This window comes from Bactrocera neohumeralis, chromosome 2 (genome assembly GCF_024586455.1).
Source record: "Bactrocera neohumeralis isolate Rockhampton chromosome 2, APGP_CSIRO_Bneo_wtdbg2-racon-allhic-juicebox.fasta_v2, whole genome shotgun sequence".
Taxonomy (NCBI): domain Eukaryota; kingdom Metazoa; phylum Arthropoda; class Insecta; order Diptera; family Tephritidae; genus Bactrocera; species Bactrocera neohumeralis.
Genome location: NC_065919.1, coordinates 88,178,796 through 88,199,213, shown reverse-complemented (window position 1 = coordinate 88,199,213; position 20,418 = coordinate 88,178,796). Strand labels below are relative to the sequence as shown.

The 20,418-nt window shown below is 38.2% G+C and overlaps 2 protein-coding genes across 3 annotated transcripts in view; one reads left to right on the top strand and one right to left on the bottom strand.

Annotated features, from left to right (window-relative positions):
* Positions 1-1,518: 1,518 nt before the first annotated feature.
* LOC126761943 (ran-binding protein 3) lies at positions 1,519-3,579 on the top strand. Its single transcript, XM_050478382.1, has 6 exons — positions 1,519-1,645; positions 1,803-2,215; positions 2,284-2,421; positions 2,487-2,747; positions 2,825-2,974; positions 3,034-3,579. Exons 1-6 carry the CDS (start codon positions 1,630-1,632, stop codon positions 3,361-3,363), a joined length of 1,308 nt encoding a protein of 435 aa, XP_050334339.1. The 5' UTR covers positions 1,519-1,629; the 3' UTR covers positions 3,364-3,579.
* A 1,039-nt stretch (positions 3,580-4,618) lies between these two features.
* Positions 4,619-20,418, bottom strand: part of LOC126761888 (3-hydroxy-3-methylglutaryl-coenzyme A reductase) — a 52,456-nt gene continuing 36,656 nt past the window's right edge. For both annotated transcript variants that reach the window (XM_050478325.1, XM_050478332.1), the window contains 6 exons: positions 15,100-16,011; positions 9,070-9,157; positions 8,401-8,976; positions 6,868-8,204; positions 6,398-6,767; positions 4,619-6,321 (listed from right to left, as the gene is read on the bottom strand). In XM_050478325.1, the coding sequence (XP_050334282.1) occupies positions 6,243-6,321; positions 6,398-6,767; positions 6,868-8,204; positions 8,401-8,976; positions 9,070-9,157; positions 15,100-15,436 (2,787 nt within the window). In that variant the 5' untranslated portion in view covers positions 15,437-16,011 and the 3' untranslated portion in view covers positions 4,619-6,242. The remainder of the gene's footprint in view (positions 6,322-6,397; positions 6,768-6,867; positions 8,205-8,400; positions 8,977-9,069; positions 9,158-15,099; positions 16,012-20,418) is intronic.

Genomic DNA, 20,418 nt, shown 5'->3' with positions numbered 1-20,418 from the left:
CACCGATATCGGATTACTACAGCATATATGTATGAAAAATCGATTTTTTTTGTTGCATTATCGGATATTACTATATACTGTATAAATATATATATAATGTATATTCTCTTAAATTTTGAAATCAAAAATCAAATTATAACGATCGCTACAGCGTTTCTTGTAGAAAGGGAACAGAGTGGGGAACTCCAACCTTTAAACGCGTTTTTCTTAGAATGGTGTTTTTCAAAACGGTTTCCACTCTTAAAGATATCTCGTTCCAATTTGAAGAGAATATTTCTAACGTAATTCTTTATCGCGCTATGGAAACTTTTTTTGAAATCTTTCTATTATTTTTACGAAAAAAATGCCAAATTCGATACTTTTTGTTCAAATTGCCGTTATTTTGTCAAGTTTCAAAAGAAAAAAGTTTCCATAGCGCGATAGCGACTTTCCTACAGATGAATAATATTTTTTAAATTTTTGTTTTAGATCAATATTGCGGCCGTAATCGTAGACATCGTACAGGATCTTTTTTATGAGTCATTTTAACATTTTTTTAAACTATTAACACCCAATAAATAAACATAAAAATATCATTTTGTATTCGCCATGAATGTATTTATTTATCAAAACAACGGACCGATTAGTTAATTTCAACATTAAAAAAAAATCGCGAAAATCAGTGATTTTTCGAAGGGTCACACTGAGACGATCCCTTAAAATGAAGTCTTTATATGCAGTTTTTTATATATTTCATCAAATTTGACATGGATTATTGCCCAAGAAATTTTATAATAATACATTTTTTTTCCAGAAATGCAACAACTTTTCAATTTATTAAAATATTTATTTATTTTTTTAATATAGATATAAATACTATAAATTTAAGATAACTGACTGACAGACAATTCTTTTTGTAAATAATCGTCAATTAAAATCGAAGTTTTCTTAATAAGCTTCTCCGTGTCCTTACGAATAAATGCATACCATACATCTATATATTCTCTATCTTTATAAATAAAAAGTACGTGTCACGTTGTTTGTCAGCGAGGGACTCCTAAACTACTGAACAGATTTTCGTAAAATTTAGCACACTGTGTCCAGTTCGAACCAACTTAGAAGATAGCTCTATTAAGTGGACATCTCCATTAACCATGCACATTGGCCGGTCCCACAATTTTTTGATGTTTATTAAGTACAATCTATTAATTTGCCTGAATCCCCTGCCTTCTTATACCGACAAAAACGTTTTCGCCTTTATTCATAAATAAAATTTCACTGTATTAAGTAGTTTATTATATGAATAATAGTATAAAATGTATACCACAGCAACGCGTGACCGGATCCACTAGTATACATATATATATATTTAGACGACTTTAGAAAATTCTCTAATTTTTTAATAAATCTAATTGGACATATAGTCCAATTGGCCAGCTGTTATTTTCGTTAAACTTTATTCTGATATGGCAATATTGTAGAACGGCTTTTTCTCGTTTGCTTTGTCTTGACATTTTGCATACGCTTTTTCTGGCTTCCTTCTCGACGAAGTTTGACAATTCAGCATTTTAATTTGCAAAAACTCGAAAAGACTTTCATTCATTTCAATTTTTTAATAAATTCTATTAGCTTAAAAAGTATACAACAAAAATGTCTGAGAATAATGGTACGTATAAGGATCGAATAGAAAGTGAAGGATAGAAATATATTAGTGCGAAACAATGCAGTTAAGAGCCATGTATTTAAGAAGATCAGTTGAAAAATGATAGAAAATTTCTGGAAGTGTAAGCCGGCAATTACACGTTTCGTTTGTAATATTTTAGATACCTCCAACGAATCAAACAGTCTTGGTAGCGATTCAATTCTGCAGTCATCGAGGTTAACTGGCGGTGGTGTAAATCCGGTTATACGTTCGGGAGTATTGCGACCGTCAGTACTTGGTCCTTCAGTTTTGGGTGCCGCAGCGCTGGGCAACAGCAACAACAATTCGCTTGCCAATGTGAATGCAAATTCGATTTCCAATTCAACAGCTACTAGTAATAATGGTGATGACGAAGAGGACTCTGTAAGTAGCACAACCAATCATAATCCTTTCATGCGGGAACAGAAGGACGATGAGGAGGAGGAGAGCACAGAAAATGATTCAAATGCTGCAGAAGGAGCTGTAGGAGGCGAACTAGCCAATGACAAGGCGACGGAGGAGAAGAAGTCGACAGACGATGACGAACCGGATGAAGTAAGCAAAATTTATTCATAATGTTAACATTTCACACTAATTGAATTGTACATTTTCTGTTTGTTAAGCGGTCAGATCCTTTAAGCTTGCTTCGCAAAAATGGGCTCGAGCGATCAAATCTTTTTGCCGCGGCCAAAAGTTCTATGCCGCTGGTGGAAAAATCAGGTTTTGTTTTTGGACAAAATGTGCATGAACGTGTTGTTGGTGTAAGAACTCTTGAGTTACATTTATGTATTGATTATGATTGATTTGAATTTTTTTTGCTATAAAGGAGAATATCAATCCTGATGGTGTACAGAAAGCAGACAATTCCGAGGCCAGCTGTTCTACAACTGGAGAATTGTTGTTTTCGAGTGTTATACAAAATGCAGCAAAGGCAGTGGAGTCTGACAAAGGTGCCACGCCAAAAGAGAATGAAACAAAGACACTAACTGATGTAGCGCGCGAATACGAAGAAAGTCGTGCTCAGAAGCGCAAATACGAGGAGGTGGAAACATTCACAGGCGAAGAGAATGAAATAAACATTGTCGATGCAAGTGTTTAAAAAATTTAAAATTGCCACATATTCCTTTACTATTTTAATATGATATAATTTTCCTCAAAATATAGGTAAATTGTAAGTTATTTGCCTTCGTCAACAGCAACTGGGAGGAGCGTGGGCGTGGCAGTCTTCGTTTGAATGACTCTAAAAATGAGCAAGAATGCTCTCGTGTTGTGTTTCGTACATCGGGCAATCTGCGCCTTTTGCTTAATACAAAAGTGAGAATCGAATTAAGGTTCTAGCGAAAGTTATTATATAATGTCGTTAATGTTTCTAGGTTTGGGCTGGTATGGTGGCTCAACGTCCAAGCAACAAATCACTGCGCCTTACTGCAATGGACAATACTGGTAAAATCAAAATATTTTTAGTGATGGGGCGTCCGGCGGACATGACGCTACTGCATAAAGAATTATTAGAGAGAATTGAACTCCGAAAAATATCACATCCAGAAGAATGCCGTGCGCCGACAGAAACGAAAAATGGAATAGGATCAACAGCCAATCATGAAGAGGAGGCAAAAGAAGCTGAAGCCACCGCTGTACCAGATCACGAAGATTGCACAGAGCCAAGTCCCAAAAAGCCATTGGTTAATGAGGGAAAGAACTAATACACCGTTTTTATAAAACAAAAAGGAAAGTAATATAAATAATAAACTCTTAATTTATATTTTGGAAAAGAAAAAAATGTAATAAGTATTTGAAGATTTGAAAATTGAATACACACAACATGGACTGCATACATCCTGCTTATGAATTTTAAAAAACTCAATATGTCCAAATTAAACGAAAAACTGATAAAGTGACGGTTATGGCTAAAGGCGAAACATTGATTTCTTTTGTACCGTATAAACAACAACGAATTACACAGCGCAGTAGAAATGTTTTCTAGATCCAACTGGCAGTTATACACTACAGTTTATAAATATTTACTAGATAGTTAGTAGGCGGTAGGAAAGAGGTCGAGCTCAGCGCCAAAATATGCAATGTTGCTGAGTTATAATTAAATTTATCAGTGAATACCGTAATTTATAAATTTTTTTGTAGGCGTTTTGCGAATTTGCAATTCAAAAACGTTTTTCATATGCATAAATTTAATTTATGGTTTTACATACCAAACATACAAAAAATGCAAATCTCCAATCATATCATTTCTCAATTGCATGTGCTTTATGTGTGGGATATTTCATTTATTTTCTATTATTAAGCTACCTACCGATTTTCCATACATTTGTGCTCTGCATATAAACTACAACAATAATATGTTTATATATATTTTTAATAATGAATTGTAGTATAAATGAAAGCAAAGTTGAAAACAAAGAATATTTGAAAAGCATTTGAAAGAAGAAGCAAATAAAATGAAATAAATTTAGATTTCTGTTCCTTACATAACAATAACAACTGGTAATTTTATTCATTACGGAACACGTATGCGCGGAACAAATGGCATTGGAAGCACTTTACTTTGATCTATTTTTCTTTGAAGATTTTCTACGTGGTTTACAAGTATGCGTCAACCTAAAGCTGCTACTGATTGCTAATAATCTAGAAATTGGAAGATGAGCGTGGTTTCTGTTAAGCGTTTCCTTTCGATAGTTAAAAATATACCTACCACTGTCCACTGTATTTCTGCGCTGAAAAGGTCGTCATTAAATTCAACAGTCGTTTGGAATTTGAGTGAGTTTTGTTGGCTCAGTTGACGTTGGCTGTTGGTGGATTGCGAATTTACACAAATTACGTGCTTCATGTTAATAGCAACAACTAAAGCTTCACATTTAAAACAACAAATTATCGATTACTTACCGAGAGTCATTCCGTTTACTTACCGTGAAACATTTCGCAAACACTTTTAAAGATCGAAAATGCATTTTGTTATTTTTTTAATAGTAAAAATATGTATTCTATTACAATCTATTGATTTTCTTCTTATTTTCGTCAACTCTTCTAGTCGTCTACACTACTCATTTTTATATGTATAGTATGTATGTATATGCACTAAACAAATGCTGCATACAATATAACATCACTACTTGAAGTTTAAAATTTTTCACCACACTGGGTGTCAAAGAGGGTATATTTATTGCACAAGCGAACATTATAGATGTATAATTAAGGGCATGCAATTTCCTTGGCTCGATAAGCAAAAAAAAATTATATATATACATATTTATTTCCTTCGAATTGACACATTTTAATTTATCGACAATTATTTGCTATAAGAAGTTACACGCTTTTTACATGATATTCCTAAACATCTTACATAATTTGTATATTAATAAGTTAAATCATTTGATTTTACAACCTTACAAGAAATAATTAATATGACTTAAAATACTTTCTACAATTTATTTATTTTTTTGTATATGTTTGAATGCTTAAATTAAATAAAACCAAAAATAAGGAAAAAAACCTCTATTTTGAACATAAAATAAAAATAACTTGAAACGATTTTCGCAATATTAATAAATTAGAAAGCATAATGGTCAATTGCAACGAGCATAAACGATCGCAAAACGTATGCAAGGCTTCCGCTGGAAAGGAACAGGTATTCGGATACAAATGGCGGGTACATGTGTATGCGCTTACAATAAATAGTCATATGTATGTATGTGGGTATGTTTTGTTTGTATATGTGTGTGTGTGTGAATTAGAACAGCGCCGACTGGCCCATGCACCTGTTTTATGAACTCAAGACTCCAAAGGCAAACAAGATGTAGGGCTCCGATGTTGCCAGTGTGGGGTCGAATATACGTGTGTTTCATGGAGCGTTACATTTAGTTGACAGGTTAGCTTTGTTGAAGTTTTTAAATGCGTCTAGCTAGTAAAACTCTATGCATTCTGTTTTTGTTTACTTTTTTGCCAATGCATTCAGCCGTTTGGTACTTCGTGAACTTTGTATGAGCTAATCGGTGCAGATCTTTGCACTTTACTGCTATCTAATTATATAATTTATTTATATGCCATATATGTATATATTCAATTGTCGTTGCAAATTTAACAAACTACTAGGTTTGGATTTTCTTAGTGATATAAATGATCTGTTTTCGGTTTTTCATAAAGTACATATATTATATACATATATATGTAAATATGTAGTAATTTGCATACTACACGCGTTAAAGCATTACTTGCAAACATTTATCAATTTTTTTGCTGCACGTGATTCTTACTTTAATGCCTGCTCCCATATATGTATGTCTGTATGTGTGAAGGTTGTAAATGCGTTAGAGAGTTTGCTTTCCTATGTTACAGCAGCCAGCGCTCAACACCTCTATATAGTTTCGTAGATACATTGTTCAAGCGATAGTGGAGAATGGTTTTTTTGTTTTTGTTGCACAATCGCACTTCGCAATCGCTCTTCAGATGACCACAGTCAGCGCTGCCGTTGTGCTTTTCAACGAGTTTTGTGCGTACCACTGATGTTTGCACAATAATGTGATTTGAATAACAACTGTTGGGTTAACAAGTGGGATTTATGCGCGGGGCCTTAGCTGATGCTGCTGCAACTCGAAACCGTTACATTTAGCGCGCTTCCTTTGCTGCCTGCTGCGATAGCCACGGAAGACCTGTGAATGCGAAAGCAAAAAATAAACACACATACACACACACACACAATATTGTTGGCGTTTGCATTGTACTCACCTATTGTGACGCATGTGACTCTTAACTAGGTCACTATTGACCAGCGCCGCCATCAGACTTATTTCACCCGCCATCACTGTGGCGCACACAATTTGTGCCAGTTTCTTGGCATTTTCGCCGGGATGCGCGTGATTAGCGCCTCGCACGCCCAACATGTCCAGGCATGCGCCCTGACCGGGCAGGCCGGTGCCGCCGCCAACGGTGCCCACCTCCAATGAAGGCATCGTGCAGGTCATGTATAAATCGTCATTGTTCGGGCCCCAGCATTCCATGCCGGTGGAGCAATTGCTAGATGTCACATTTTGTGCGGGGTCTTGACCGGTGGCTAGGAAAACGGCCGTCACCATGTTGGCTGCGTGTGCGTTGTTTCCTGCGACAAAAGTACGAATATAAATGCAAAATAAGTGGGAAATTTAATAGAAAAATGGTTTGTGGATTTATTAGAAAGAAGTATTTTATCTTTTACTTACCACCTATACTGCCCGCCATAGCGCTGCCGGACATGTTCTTCAATTTGTTGCACTCCACCAAGGTTTTGGCGTCCGTTTTCAGTACAGTGCGCAGGGTTTGAGCCGGTATGATGCACTCGGTTACCACACATTTGCCGCGACCCTTGATCCAGTTGATTGCTGCCGGTTTCTTGTCGCAACAGAAATTGCCACTCAGCGATATGATTTGCATGTCGGGGAACTCCTTTTTAATGCATCTCAGCGCCATCTCAGCACCTTTGGACACCATATTCATGCCCATGGCATCGCCTGTCAACGCCACAAAACGAATGTATAGCTGTGGACCATCGATGGCGATCAGGCATTCCTTCAGGCGACCAAAACGCGATGTTGAATCGAATTCGCTCTTGATTTTTTTATAGTTCTTTTCATTGTAAATCCAATTTTTCGCCTCCACAGCGCGTGAAATGCTGCCGAAGCGCACGCAGGGTGCACGCGTCATGCCCACATCCTCCACATGCGAAATGACGCCGCGCACCGAGAGTGCTTTGCAGCCCCGATTGGTAGAAGCGACCAGTGCGCCTTCGGTGGTTGCCATGGGCACGAAATATTTGTTGCCATCTAGCAATAGTGGACCGGCATAGCCCACCGGTATGGGCACGTAGCCAATGACATTCTCACAACAGACGTTCATCACTTTGCGGTAATCGAAGTGCAGATAGGGTAGGCAATCCATACGTTCCGCTGGTACTTTGGCACGCTCAAAAATTATTTTCCTACGTAAGTTCACACCACGTACCGGGTCATCCAGTATAGATTCGATATTGTGTAAGGGGCAGTATTGACTGGCGCCATTAACGACTAAAGTGATTTCTTCATCGGTGAGGTTGGCAGCGTTGCAGCCCTCTTCGGTGGATTGAATAATTTGTAGGCATTCTTGGAGTGAGCGGGGCGGCCGTGGCTCGACCTGACTCTTCACCAGTGGCAGCAATTGGTTTACATCGGTTATGCTATCGGTTTGTGTATATGCATTAACGAGATTTTGCTCCTCGATGGTGAATAGTGGGGCGCGATGGCTGCGTAAGTTGGCGCCGGGAGGCGTAACAATGAGCTCGGGCAGCGAGCCAACAATTTCGGTTTGACTCGAGTCGTCGACAGTGGCAAGCATCGGCGAAACTATGGCGGCCTCATCGACTTCGTTCAAGGCTTGAGTTTGGGAAGTTTTCGCCGCAAGGGCGACTGTGGACTGACGCAGTTGATCGCGCAGCTCGTGTCGATGTTCGAAGAAGATGAACTTCACCACCAAAGCAATGAGCAAGATTAGTATGACAATCTGGTCAGCGCTCATAGTAAGCCATCTAGAGAGAGAGTAAGGCAGATAATGTAGATTTGTAACTCATTAAATTGGAATACATGTTATGTTAAGTAATTGTAAGAAAACGTGGGGTCAAGGAAACCACTACGCCAAAACCGGCGGAAGCAGTGAAAAATGTAAAGAAAATGTACAGCCTCGTTCGTGATATTACATCCCTTCAACTGAAGTGGTATACTTACTTGATGATCATATCCGTAATTTCACCCGACTCCGTGCGACTGCTGTTCGCATTCAAATTCAATTGCGGCGTCAATTTCTTATCCACCGTCTCGTATTCACTGTTCGAGAAGACGATGCGGCTGTAGATGTGCACAACCATCAGACCGGTGGTCATTATGATTTTCACGCGTTGCACTACCGGATTCGTCTTCTGCTCCTCGTCGTTCAGCGCCTTCAACAATATGGAGTCTTTGGCCTTAGCGCGCACTAACGACATGTCCATGCCGTTGCGTGACAAGTCGAGTATCAGCGACAAACAGGCTGGATAGAAGGTCATAAAGACCACATAATTCACTATCACCGACATAACGGCGAATGTGCACAGCACCTCGAGACGCTGCACGCCCGACAGCGTTCCCACACCAATTACAAGCGTCTCCACAATCGTATCTAAGGTTATGGCCGGTCCCAGCAATTCTAAGCCACGCGCTATGTTATTCGTCACTTCGGCCTGATTCGTGCCGAAGAGCGCCAATTGCGCGAGTGTGCCAGAATTTGTGAGATCAATAACCAGGAGCATAAAAAACAGTGCATCTCTGGGGGCATCAGGAAAATATGTAATTTTATTAATTAATAATTCAATTGCTAATATTAATTTACATTGTATGATTGGTTATTGCTTTACTCACTTTAAATCGGACATATCACTGCCAAGGAACTTTATTATTGTCGTCGTAAAGATAAAACTAGAGAAGATCGTAAATAGTCCAGCAATTCCTGTGAAGTAAAATTTATTATAAATGGCTCAATTAATTGAATGGTCGGCGCACGCTGAATGCGAAATGTGATTGCGAATATTATGTTGAGGTAACAGGTATTTGTTATATCAAATGGAATAAATGCACACTAGGGTATACCCAAAATAGTTTTTTATGTTATGCACCAAAGATTATTGGTGACGAAAGAGCTAAAAAAAAAAAACAAAAAAAAAAAAACAAAGTGATGTGGATGACTGTAAAATGAGGATGATCGAGAAAGCTGACACTCTAAAAAAAATATTACCGTTTTAGGTGCGAATATTTTGGTCTGTCCATTTAATTAAGGTTGTTCCTCTTCTGAAGTCCCCAGATAAGATCAGGAGTGATCCTCGTTCTTATCGGGGCATTAGTCTCCTCCCAGTACTTGGAAAAGTGCTGGAAAGAGTTATGGTGGAATGGCTTCAGGAGCTAACGCGGGCTATGTGGTCGGACAGGCAGTATGAGTTCAGAAAAGGACGCAGTATAAAGGATGCTTGGTTTCATGTCCAGAATATCGTTCTGGAGAATGTCAAAAAGTATGTCCTTGGCATATTTGCTGACTTCAAGGGGTCGTTGGACTACCTAAGCTGGGATCGAGTGGTGCAATGGCTGGTGGAGCTTGGCTTACCGGAATTTACCCTTTGGAAGAGTTACTTTTCGGACAGAGAGGCCTCTCTAGTCGGCATGAATGGGAGTGTGGAGATTGGAGTGCATCGTGGCTGCCCGTTAGGTTTTATCTATGGTCCATATTTTAGGAACCTTATGATGGACTCTTTGTTTGGGCAGCTCTAGCCACTCTGTAAGTGTTATGCGACCTTCTTCTTCTAGTCGAAAGACGCTCGTGGCCTGAGCTAGAGCGGGCGAGAGGGCATCTCTTAGAGATTGTAAATACTTGGGGTTTATGTGTGGAGGTGGACATATCGACGGAAAAAACGGTGGCAATGCTGCTTAAGGGCAGTTGTTGAGGGTAACCCAGACTTCAGATTTTGTCTGAGTCAGGGTTTTGTGGTTACGGGTCATGACCTTCTTGTGGTTTTTGTGGGGCGGGGGTAGAGAACTGGGTGTATATAATTACAGAATGCTCGATGTACCGGAGCCTTTGGATTTCGCTCCAACCAGCTCATGCGAACTCATTGATTTGATCCGCTGTACTTTTGAGCGCCGTGGGGTAAGGCTGTAGTCAGCAGGTATCCACGTTAAACAGACCGAACGTTGTCCGTTAAATCAATCGAAACGAATGTGTGAAAACTTCTTCCAGTGGATAATATATACAGAACTGAAATACCTACGAAGGACCTTGTTTAGAGCTAACTCTTCAGAAACGCAAAAAGCTGGTTTAAATTAAAACTTTAGACACTTTAATCTTCTTCCGTAAAGATTAGACACACTAATAAAATGTCTTCTTCTTCTTTACTGGCGTAGACACCGCTTACGCGATTATAGCCGAGTTAACAACAGCGCGCCAGTCGGCAACTCAAATGTTGAAAATCTCATTGAATTATGGAGTGCCTTAATGGATATTACCAATGAACGTAATGCACACATGTCCCACACACACACACTGGTACATCTTGCGATTAACCATAAATCAGCGGAAAGCTTCTATTGTTATATGCTGTCACCGTATTTAGGAAACATATAAAACAAAGTACGTCTATGTATATACATACATACATACATACCTACCTACATGCATTTATACAATATTTAGATGTACTATGTATATGTATAGTATGTATGCTATACTTATACATACTTTGTAACCGTTAATATTAAACAAATACCACTTTCTTAAAGAATTCAGCAAAATGGATATATAGAGTGTATGTATGTAGCCTAAAGGACCTATAGACTAAAAGAGACTGTATATGTATGTATGTATGTATGTGTGCCTATGGGATTTTTGCCACGCCAAGATTATGGCAACAGATGTGTGGCACATTCTAGAATATGCTGAGCCACTTGCGTTTGCTTCAATAAAGAACTCAAGGTATTAGCAACTGTTGTTTTATGCAAACCGTTTTTATGCTTTTTGCGGCGCAGAAGCTCTGCGAACGCTGCAGCCCCATCGACTACAGCAGCAGAGGCAAAGGCGAATGTTAATTGCATTGACAGTTGAACAGTTTGACGAGCACTAAATGGCATTGTTAATTCTTTCCTTTCAATGCAGCAGTAAAATAATTTGAGAGATCATTAAAACACGAGCGCGAACATTAAACGGCCTTCGGTGTGAAGTTTACAGCAAATTTAGTGAATATGTATGCTGGCTGGTGAGCTGCTGTGCGCACTTTTAAAAATGTCGTTTCACTAAAATACTCCACTTTTGGTGGCAATAAAACGACGCAAGTGAAAACGCCTTACACACACACGCACACACGCACACACGCACACACGTACGAACATTTACCATACGGCACGTAACTGCAATTAAATTGATTTGCGAATTCGCGCTTGAACATTCGCAATTGTACATGCGTTATTAATCGCAACAACAGTGCATGCTTAGAAACTATACATGCACTTACATATATGTGCACACATACATATGTATGTGTGTGTAAGTTAACTGAGGTTTTTGCATGGACATTGAAACGGAAAATGGACTAAGGTTTTCTGTCGCTAACTAAACGAACTCACATAAATCAAAACTTAGAAAATTGTTCAACAAATATTACAGCATTCTCAGAGCGGAGTCCAATAAGAATATGAACTGCCACAAGCCGGGAAATTAAGCTTCAGGTAAAGAGTTTCGCGCTCTTCGTGGCTAAATAATTTCACTTTTGGTTCAGTGTTAAAGCATAGATCTAGCAAAACTCCTCAACGCTGACATCATATTTTATGTTTAAACATCCACATATTTGCCTTTTGAGACAATGTTAGCTCATTCTATTAGCATTAACTCACTTGCACTTGTAATTTGCGAAAGCTACACCTATGTACAGTAAACATTTCGGTTTCTAAGCGCAGCCAGCCACTGTGTATGGAATGCATACATATGAAACTGAATTAATATGTTCAAAACATAAGTATGTATGTATGTAGTGATGTTGGTATGATTATGACCAACAAGTAGTCGCCGATTGTATATCGAAACTGAAAAAGCGCGCTCAAAACAAATTATTGCGTGTAAAACTCAAGCGAAACGGCAAATTCCGCATAAATAGTGTTTAGCAGTTTAAGTTGAAGGTTAGCATTAGATAGCCATAGGCCAGCTAGCGACTGCGTGTGCATCCGTTCGTCCGTTTGGCTGTCTATCTGAGTGCTATATATTCTTCAATCAGTCAGTCAGTAGTGCAAATTTTACACCTCAATCATACTTTTCGAGGCCAATGCTCAATCGCTCAATGTTGATGGTCAAAACAGCAAACAAAAACAATTACTATTGAATACCATACTATTAAAGGTGTTGTGAAACTGCGCATGTGCGTCGATATTTAATAACTGCAAATAAAAGCACCGCAGCCTTACCATTGTCAGCGAAGCATTGAACTGTGGTTACCTCCCAAATCTAGGTGAACAAGAGCACAATCGCTTTAAGGGCACTTTAAGTGTCGTTCAAGCATGCGAATTTTCGCCAATTCTTCCAAGAGCACGGGTAAACAAATGAATAATCTCGTTGGTGGTCATTATTTTGGTCATTTAGTAAATATGTATGTTCAATGCTACGAATCAAACCGTAAGTAGATTATACTTACTTTTCAATGACGTATACCTTGAATTTATTAATGATAATTTAATAAAGCTATTTCTTTAATAAAAAATTCCGAAATTATCGCTAAGGCCGTCACAGCAATGCTTTTAGTATGCAAAAAAACAAAACATGTCAGAAAAAGCTTTAGAGTATTAAATGCAAAATTGTAGTCCTCTTCGATTTGTCGCTCTCTGTTCGAGCGCTCCTACATACATAGTATATCAGGCAGTTAAGGGATATCTCATCTATCCTATTCTATACCACTACCGTGATAAAATGTTTAATTTATACTTCGCGTGCTTTCGAATTGATAAGTTTTTTTTCGGTAAGTTGGTAGTACTGTTGGTGACGTCTATGCTAAATTTCACCTCAAAATATTCATTAGTATTTGAGATACGCGTCGTTTTGTGAGGCTCTAAAAGTGAATTCTTCGATTTTTACTATGTCTGACAAAGAAGTGCGATAATGCACCATCTCATACTGCTTTGGTTATTCGTGATCATTTCGCCACATTTTTCACTAATATCGTGCCACAACCACCGCATTCGCCTGATTTACCTTCGTGTAACTTCTGGCTATTAAGCAAATTACCACTCCGAGGACACCGTTTTAACTCAATTGAGGATATAAAAGCTGAATCGAAGAAGTCTCTGATGGCCATCATGACGGAGGATTTTTTCAAGTGCTATGATGACTGGAAAATTCGTTGGCATAAGTGTATTGCAGCGGGAGGGGACTACTTTGAAAGAAATTAAATGGACAAAATTCACCTTTCAATTTAATCACAATTTTATATGTACCTTTGTAATCGTATCTTCGGTATTGCTATTCCACCTTTACTTTAGAAGACCTAATTCCTTTATATCAGCTGTTTGTCTGATTTCTTAATATTTTGCATTTTGGGCAATATAAGGATATTTAGGAGGGTTGGAGAGAAAATTTAAGGGTTGTGCATGATTTCATTTGATAATTTTTTCTTCTTGCCTAGGGTGTTCTAATGTTCACTGTGATATAAATACATTTGACATGGAACAATTTGTCCATGACTTGTTGATCCCTGAGAAATTAAACGAAGCTGCGGTTTTTATACTCTTGCAACCAGTTGCTACAGAGTATTATATTTCACTTAACGGTTGTACGTATCACCAAAAATCGAGATAGATATAGGGTTATATACATATATATAAATGATCAAGATGACGAGAAAAATTGAATTCCGGTTGACTGTCTGTTTGTCTGTCCGTCCATCCGTCCGTCCGTGCAAGCTGTAACTTGAGTAAAAATTGTGATATCTTGATGAAATTTGGTGTGGCTTTGGTGTGAACCACCTTATGACCAAAAATTCGGTTAAATAAAAACTGTTCAAGGCCCTAGGTACGGAATATTTAGACCACGGTACCTATAGTTGACTTTTGATCAAAAATATCGGTAAATGTGTGAAATAATCCTTCCCTTATAATGGTTTGTTTGTATGTCAAAAATGCGTCGAATCGAACATATACTTCCCTTAGCCCCCGCATACCTAATACAAAGATTTTCAAACTTCCAGGTGGCTTATTACCGCATATATCGGCCAAAATGTGAGGTATCCCAATGAAAATAAGAGAGAGTGATTTATTCATAACAGTGTATCTTTGTGCCAAAAATAAATTAATTTGTGCGAAAACTTGGCTTAGCTTAAAGTGTTTGAATGGCCTTGATTTTTTCAAGTTGCAATAGTATGAAATATTTGGTTGCACCCGAACTTTGACCTTCCAGTTTTGTTTATAATTGTAAAACAAGAAAAAACGTTGCACCGAAGCTAAATACCCTTCACAGGTGCATTTCTGTTAGTAACTATGTATTCAGTTTGTATGGAAGCTATATGCTATAGTCAACCGATCTGATCAATTTCTTCGGAGATTACATTGTTGCTTTAGGAAATAATATATACCTAAATCGACTCAGCTCGACATACTGATCATTTATATATATTCTTTATAGGTTCTCGGACGATTCCTTCTGGGTGTTACAAACTTTGTGACAAACTTAATGTACCCTGTTCAGGGTATAAAAATGTGCTATGAAATATGATAATTACATAATACTTTTAGCCATCCTTTATAAATAAAATAAAAAATTGTGCTTTTTTTCAAAGTAAAGCAAAACTTTCCCAAAATCAAAGGTTTGCTTGCAATTTAACTGTCCCTCAACATAAAAGTTTCATACTCCCACATCGTGTAGGTACTCACCTAGAATGTACTTGGAACCGAGCTTGTGCAGGCTGCAAAACTGGTAGTAGCAATAAAGCACTGCCGTGCAGCGTACAATCGTCATCAGTATCACGTCGGCGGCATTGTACTCGGCTTCCAGACCGTCACACGACTGACTCCAACCGTGACAGGGACGATGTCGACTGGATGTTGCCGACGACGCCGCCATGGAGGCAACGCCGGCGCCGACGCCGCCACCACCGGCTTGCTTGTCAACTGTCAGCATGCATGCCGTCAGCGTGAGTAGCGCCACAATAACCTCCCACGGATGGGAAGCACAAAATTCACCGTGTGCACGAAATAGACGTCCTATCATTTTGGCGACGAATCTCCGGTTTAAGCACAATTTTGGCGGCGATGTGCGAAATGTGTACTCTGAATAGAAATTCCTGAAGTTGAGACGCGTTGCTCTTGTTGTTGTTGTTGCCGTCGTAACTTGCAATCACAATATTGCTGCAACAATGCGTATTGTATATGCCGCTGACAGTAAAAACAATAACAGTAAATTCCAATAAAAGCAAGGCGCCAGGTAAGGTAAATATGTATATGTAACGGCGTTTACGGAGGCGCGGTAGGAAATTGTTGAAAACAACAAATTATCGCAATTGATGAATAAATATTTTAGTTTTAGTTGTCAGTCAATCACATACGTTGCCTCTAATGGATTAGCGCAGCTGTTGCAACGTTCCACATGTGTGCGTATGTATGTATGTGTGCAGGGGCGAGGTGTGGAGCGTGAGTGCGCTGGATGTTGGCGTGCAATTTCGAGTGGCTGCGTATTTGCGATTCGTTTTTCACAGGCAGGTGATGTTCTGCCACACTTTTCGCCAATATCTGCTTAATATTGTTAATAGTTTGATTTTATAGTTGCAAGATTCAGTCAACGAAGATCTGCAAAAAGATAAAAATAAGGTTTTTATTAGTTTAAGCAAATGGTTGAATCGAGCTTTATTTTATACTTGGTTCTATCAGATAGTAAATTTGCATCGCATATGTATTTACATAAATATGTACATACATATATGAGCAAATATGGAAGTAGTGTTGGTGTGTATGAAAAATTTTCGATTTGAGCTGATTCGACGAAACACTGTTTAGTAATGCAATCATTACTTTCCACAGAAGCCAAATTGCCGACAACTATTGAGTGGACTTCATAAATCAACATGAGGGTGCAGTGGTAAGGAAGAAGCAAATCATTACAATAGAGCGCTTAAGTAAGAAAAAAGATCTTGACGTTGTTAAGGTTCTCAAGAACTCTTACAATACTAAAGCTAAAAACCGAGGTTATCCTACCGATCGATTTTGAACACCTCGCTTTTTTATACTGTCAATAACTATATAAACACACTTATTTTTGAAATATTATTTAAAAATTAGTTTCACGGAGCAAAATTCAATAAAATGCAAAAAATCTTGCGCTCATAGTTGAAAAATATGCGAAAAATTTGGAATAATTAAAAAAGGTAAAAGAAGACGTTATAATTCTATGAAAGAATGGAATATTTGTACAAATTGGATAGTCGAAAAAGTCTTTTCGTATTTCTAATCAAACTTCAACTTATTTTTTATATTTATAATTAACTTTAATGAACCAAAAATGTACCATTTTTCCGCTAGAGACATTATTCCATCAGTGTAAAACTTTTCTGGTTTCTCGGCGAAAAACTGGGACAAGTAATTTTCACGGGCTTCTCTTAAAGCCAACTTTACTCCATTAAGGGAGTTTTGCATTGACCGAACAAATGGTAGTCCGATCGTGCAAGGTCAGGGCTATATGGTGGATGCATCGAAAATTTCTAGCCAAGCTCTCCAAGTTTTTGCCGAGTCATCAAAGATGTGTGTGGTTAGCACTGTCCTGATGGAAGACGAAGTCCTTTCTGCTGATCAGTTCATCAGTTGTAGACAGTAAAATGTAGAATCAATCGTTCGACTATGTAGATTAGAGCAGCTCATAGTGGATGATTGCTTTTCAATCTCACCAAACACTCAGCATAACCTTTCGAGGCGTCAAACTTGGCTTTGCGACTATTTGTTGAGCTTTACTACGCTTGGACCATGATCTTTTTCGCACATTTTTGTCGTACTTGACCCACTTTTCGTCTCCTGTTACCATTCGCTTCAGAATTTGTTCGATTTCATTTCGTTTCAGCAAAGAATTGCAGATGTTAATTCGGTCCATTAAATTTCATGTGGTACTCAAACATCGAGCTTCTTTTTCTAGTGAGCCTCTTTTAAATGGTTAAAAACCGTTTGATGATGGATGTTAAGTTCCTTAGCGATGTCATGGCAGCTTATGTGACGGTCCTGGTCAATCTTTTCCATAATTTCATCGACTTTTTCAATGATAGGTCGACCAGGGCGAGGTGTATCTTTCACATCGTAATTTCCAGAACGGAAGCGAGCGAACCATTGTTGTGCTAAACGAACTGATATAGCATCGTCTCCGTAAACTTCACAAATTTTTTTCTTTTCCTTCTTCTATTTTTTATACAAGAATTTTAAATTATAGCGAATTTCTTCATTATTTTCACTCATTTTTGGACAGCTGTAACTTTTTTTCAACTTCCCTGAATTAAATTTTTTTAATTAAATGAAGCCTAAAATCTCACCTTTCCAACAATATATGGTATGACACAATGCGATTGGCAGCACTGAAGATATACGACTGCAACGACATTGACAAAATACGAAAAGACTTTTTCGACTACCCAATATTTTGAAAAATTTGGAAAAAAGAAAACCCGAAAATATTTAAAAATCACGCGGGAAAGCCTTTATTAAATATACTCAGTTTAAAAACGGTCCAAAAAAGTGGATATTAAAAGTAATCCATTTTTTTGCTGCTGCCACATTCCCATAAAGCCGAATAATTTTTTTATGTATGTATTTGTGCATGTGTGTATCTGTATACATATACATATGTACATATGCAAATTGCAAATTGAACTATGTGATTTTTTCCGACAGTCGTAGCCCAACTACTCAAATAATGATAATTAAAAGTGATTGTGAGAATATTGACGGTGCTGCAAGAGTTCACTAACCCAAAATGCTTTACTCATGCCGCCACAAGGACAACGGAAACTGACAATCGAAAAATGAAAACTTATAAACTTACAACACCGTGCAACAGACGGCAGCCGGAGCATGCAACACTGTATCACAATTGAATAGTTTATCGATCATCGCTTGACATCGTTTCATTATACATATGTATATCTGCATGCTTGTATGTGTGCCCGCGTATTATTATTCACACTTGCCTCGCTGCAGCAGCAACGAAGTCGATTTACTGGAACGTTTGGTGGTTGGTGGCATTATTCGTTGCCAATTATAAGTGGCCAATGGCCAAGATAGCCCAGATGGACAAGATGCTGTTGAAATGGCTTGGCAAGCACATTTTATTGTAAGCGGCTTGGCTTGTAAGCCAGAGCAGAAGGCCGAACCTAGACTTTGTAGTGGAATGCGAAAGAATGCAAAATTATCAATATGTACTTGTAGAGCTTGAGCTTTAGAGATAACAATAGCGCAGAACAAAAGCAAAAGTGTAACGGGAATAAAGCGGCAATTCGTTGCTACCGATTATGGTTGCATGGCAATAAGTAAGGCGCTTAAAGCAATTGACTTTGCGACATTGCAGGATTAAATTTACTGCAGTAAAAGCGAGTACATATGCACAGAGCAATATGCAGACAGTGTTGCCAGATTTAACAGACAGCGAATGAGGCGAGTGGATTTATTAACACTGCCTTTTGTGAGCATCAATAACTTTATTAGGGTATATGTATGTATGTACCATTTGAGAACATAATTTGTATTGGCTAACAATGAAAAAGTATTGATGGCAGAAGCATTTAGTTTTCTATATACCATATGTAAGTAATTGTCGTGCTGGCCTCTTGTGGTGGCTTTATCAATGCTTTAGATTACAACAATTATTGCAATGATTAAATCAGCTATCAAATTAAATATCATTACAAGAATCAACTAAATATCATACTTTAGTCACTCGCTTGCAAGGGAGAGAGTTTATCTGTAAAACTACAATATATCGGCGCAGAATTAATGTTTTTGCAGTTATGAATATTTATATATTTACACACATATGTATATCGTCAACACTAACGTGGCTATTGAAATATTTCTTTCAAATGTTTCGTCACACCCATATTTCAGCATTGAAACGCTTTCATGAAGCCGTGCTCACAGACATTTTTATGCGCCAAACAAGCGCATCTACACATGATTTGATCATTATGGATATCGCAGCAATTTATTTCAAGTGAAGTGCCTACTCAATGCAGTGCCGCATAGCTACCCTGGAGAAAACAGCGAACTAGGCAGGAAGAGACTAGTTGCAGTTCAATCGAACTAGTTAGTAAAACATAGACTTTTGCTATTTATGGAACATGTTGAATCAGGAAGGGAGAGAAGTCACCTTAGTCAATTCATACTGTCAAATAGAGAACAGGAAGGACTTGAAAGCTTCGGAGTTAAAAATGTTCCTAAGAATATAAATAAAAGTAGATAATTTCTTATCTTCTTGGCACTAGTTAAGATTGACTTATTGCTGTCGAAACTTTGGAAATTGAGATCTCGTAAGGCCGGTACAGGCAACCGCAAGCCTATGTGGCAAAAATATAACTGGAAAGCCGGACTAGTTTCACTTGTAGTGGGTACTAGTTACAATGCAGTTCAGAAGTAGTTGATTTCGCTGCATAGATACTCTCATTATTGCATTTAACTATGTAACACAAAATGGTTGTATGTATGTTTATGTGTCAATTGCGCTGGGTCTTTCGCAGCGATCCAACTACAACGTGACCAGGATCTCTAAACACCGCACAATGACGGTCTCGTCGTGAAAAATTAACAACAAATATTATTTAAATACGAGTCACAACAACATGAAAAGGCATATAAGTTATGAAAGAGTTACGGCCAGCGAAAGCGAATTATAGTAAAAGGATTGACAGCCGCAACGCGACACAAATTTAATAATAAATCAGTGAGGCAAATATCAATCGGCCGCTTATGAGTGAAGCGAAACCACATGCACATACAAACATACCAAACATTGCATGTGTGTGCGTCTGTGTGCATAAGTGCGATATTTGGTGCATTTACTGTATTCATGGCATTCATTGTGGCGTTCGCAGCTCGGTTGCTGTTAACCATTCACGCAAGGATTCCCACCAGCAGTGCTGCAAGTTGTGAACGCCCAGGCTATGCATAGAATGTGTAATGGCAATGTGTTCCTGTTTACATTTATTTATGAACTTCAAAATATTTAAC

Bases quoted from the DNA above. Each gene is read 5' to 3' on its own strand.
- LOC126761943 (XM_050478382.1), top strand. The intron at 2,422-2,486 runs GTAAGAACTCTT...TTTGCTATAAAG, and splicing joins TGCATGAACGTGTTGTTGGT to GAGAATATCAATCCTGATGG. The intron at 2,748-2,824 runs GCAAGTGTTTAA...CTCAAAATATAG, and splicing joins ATGAAATAAACATTGTCGAT to GTAAATTGTAAGTTATTTGC.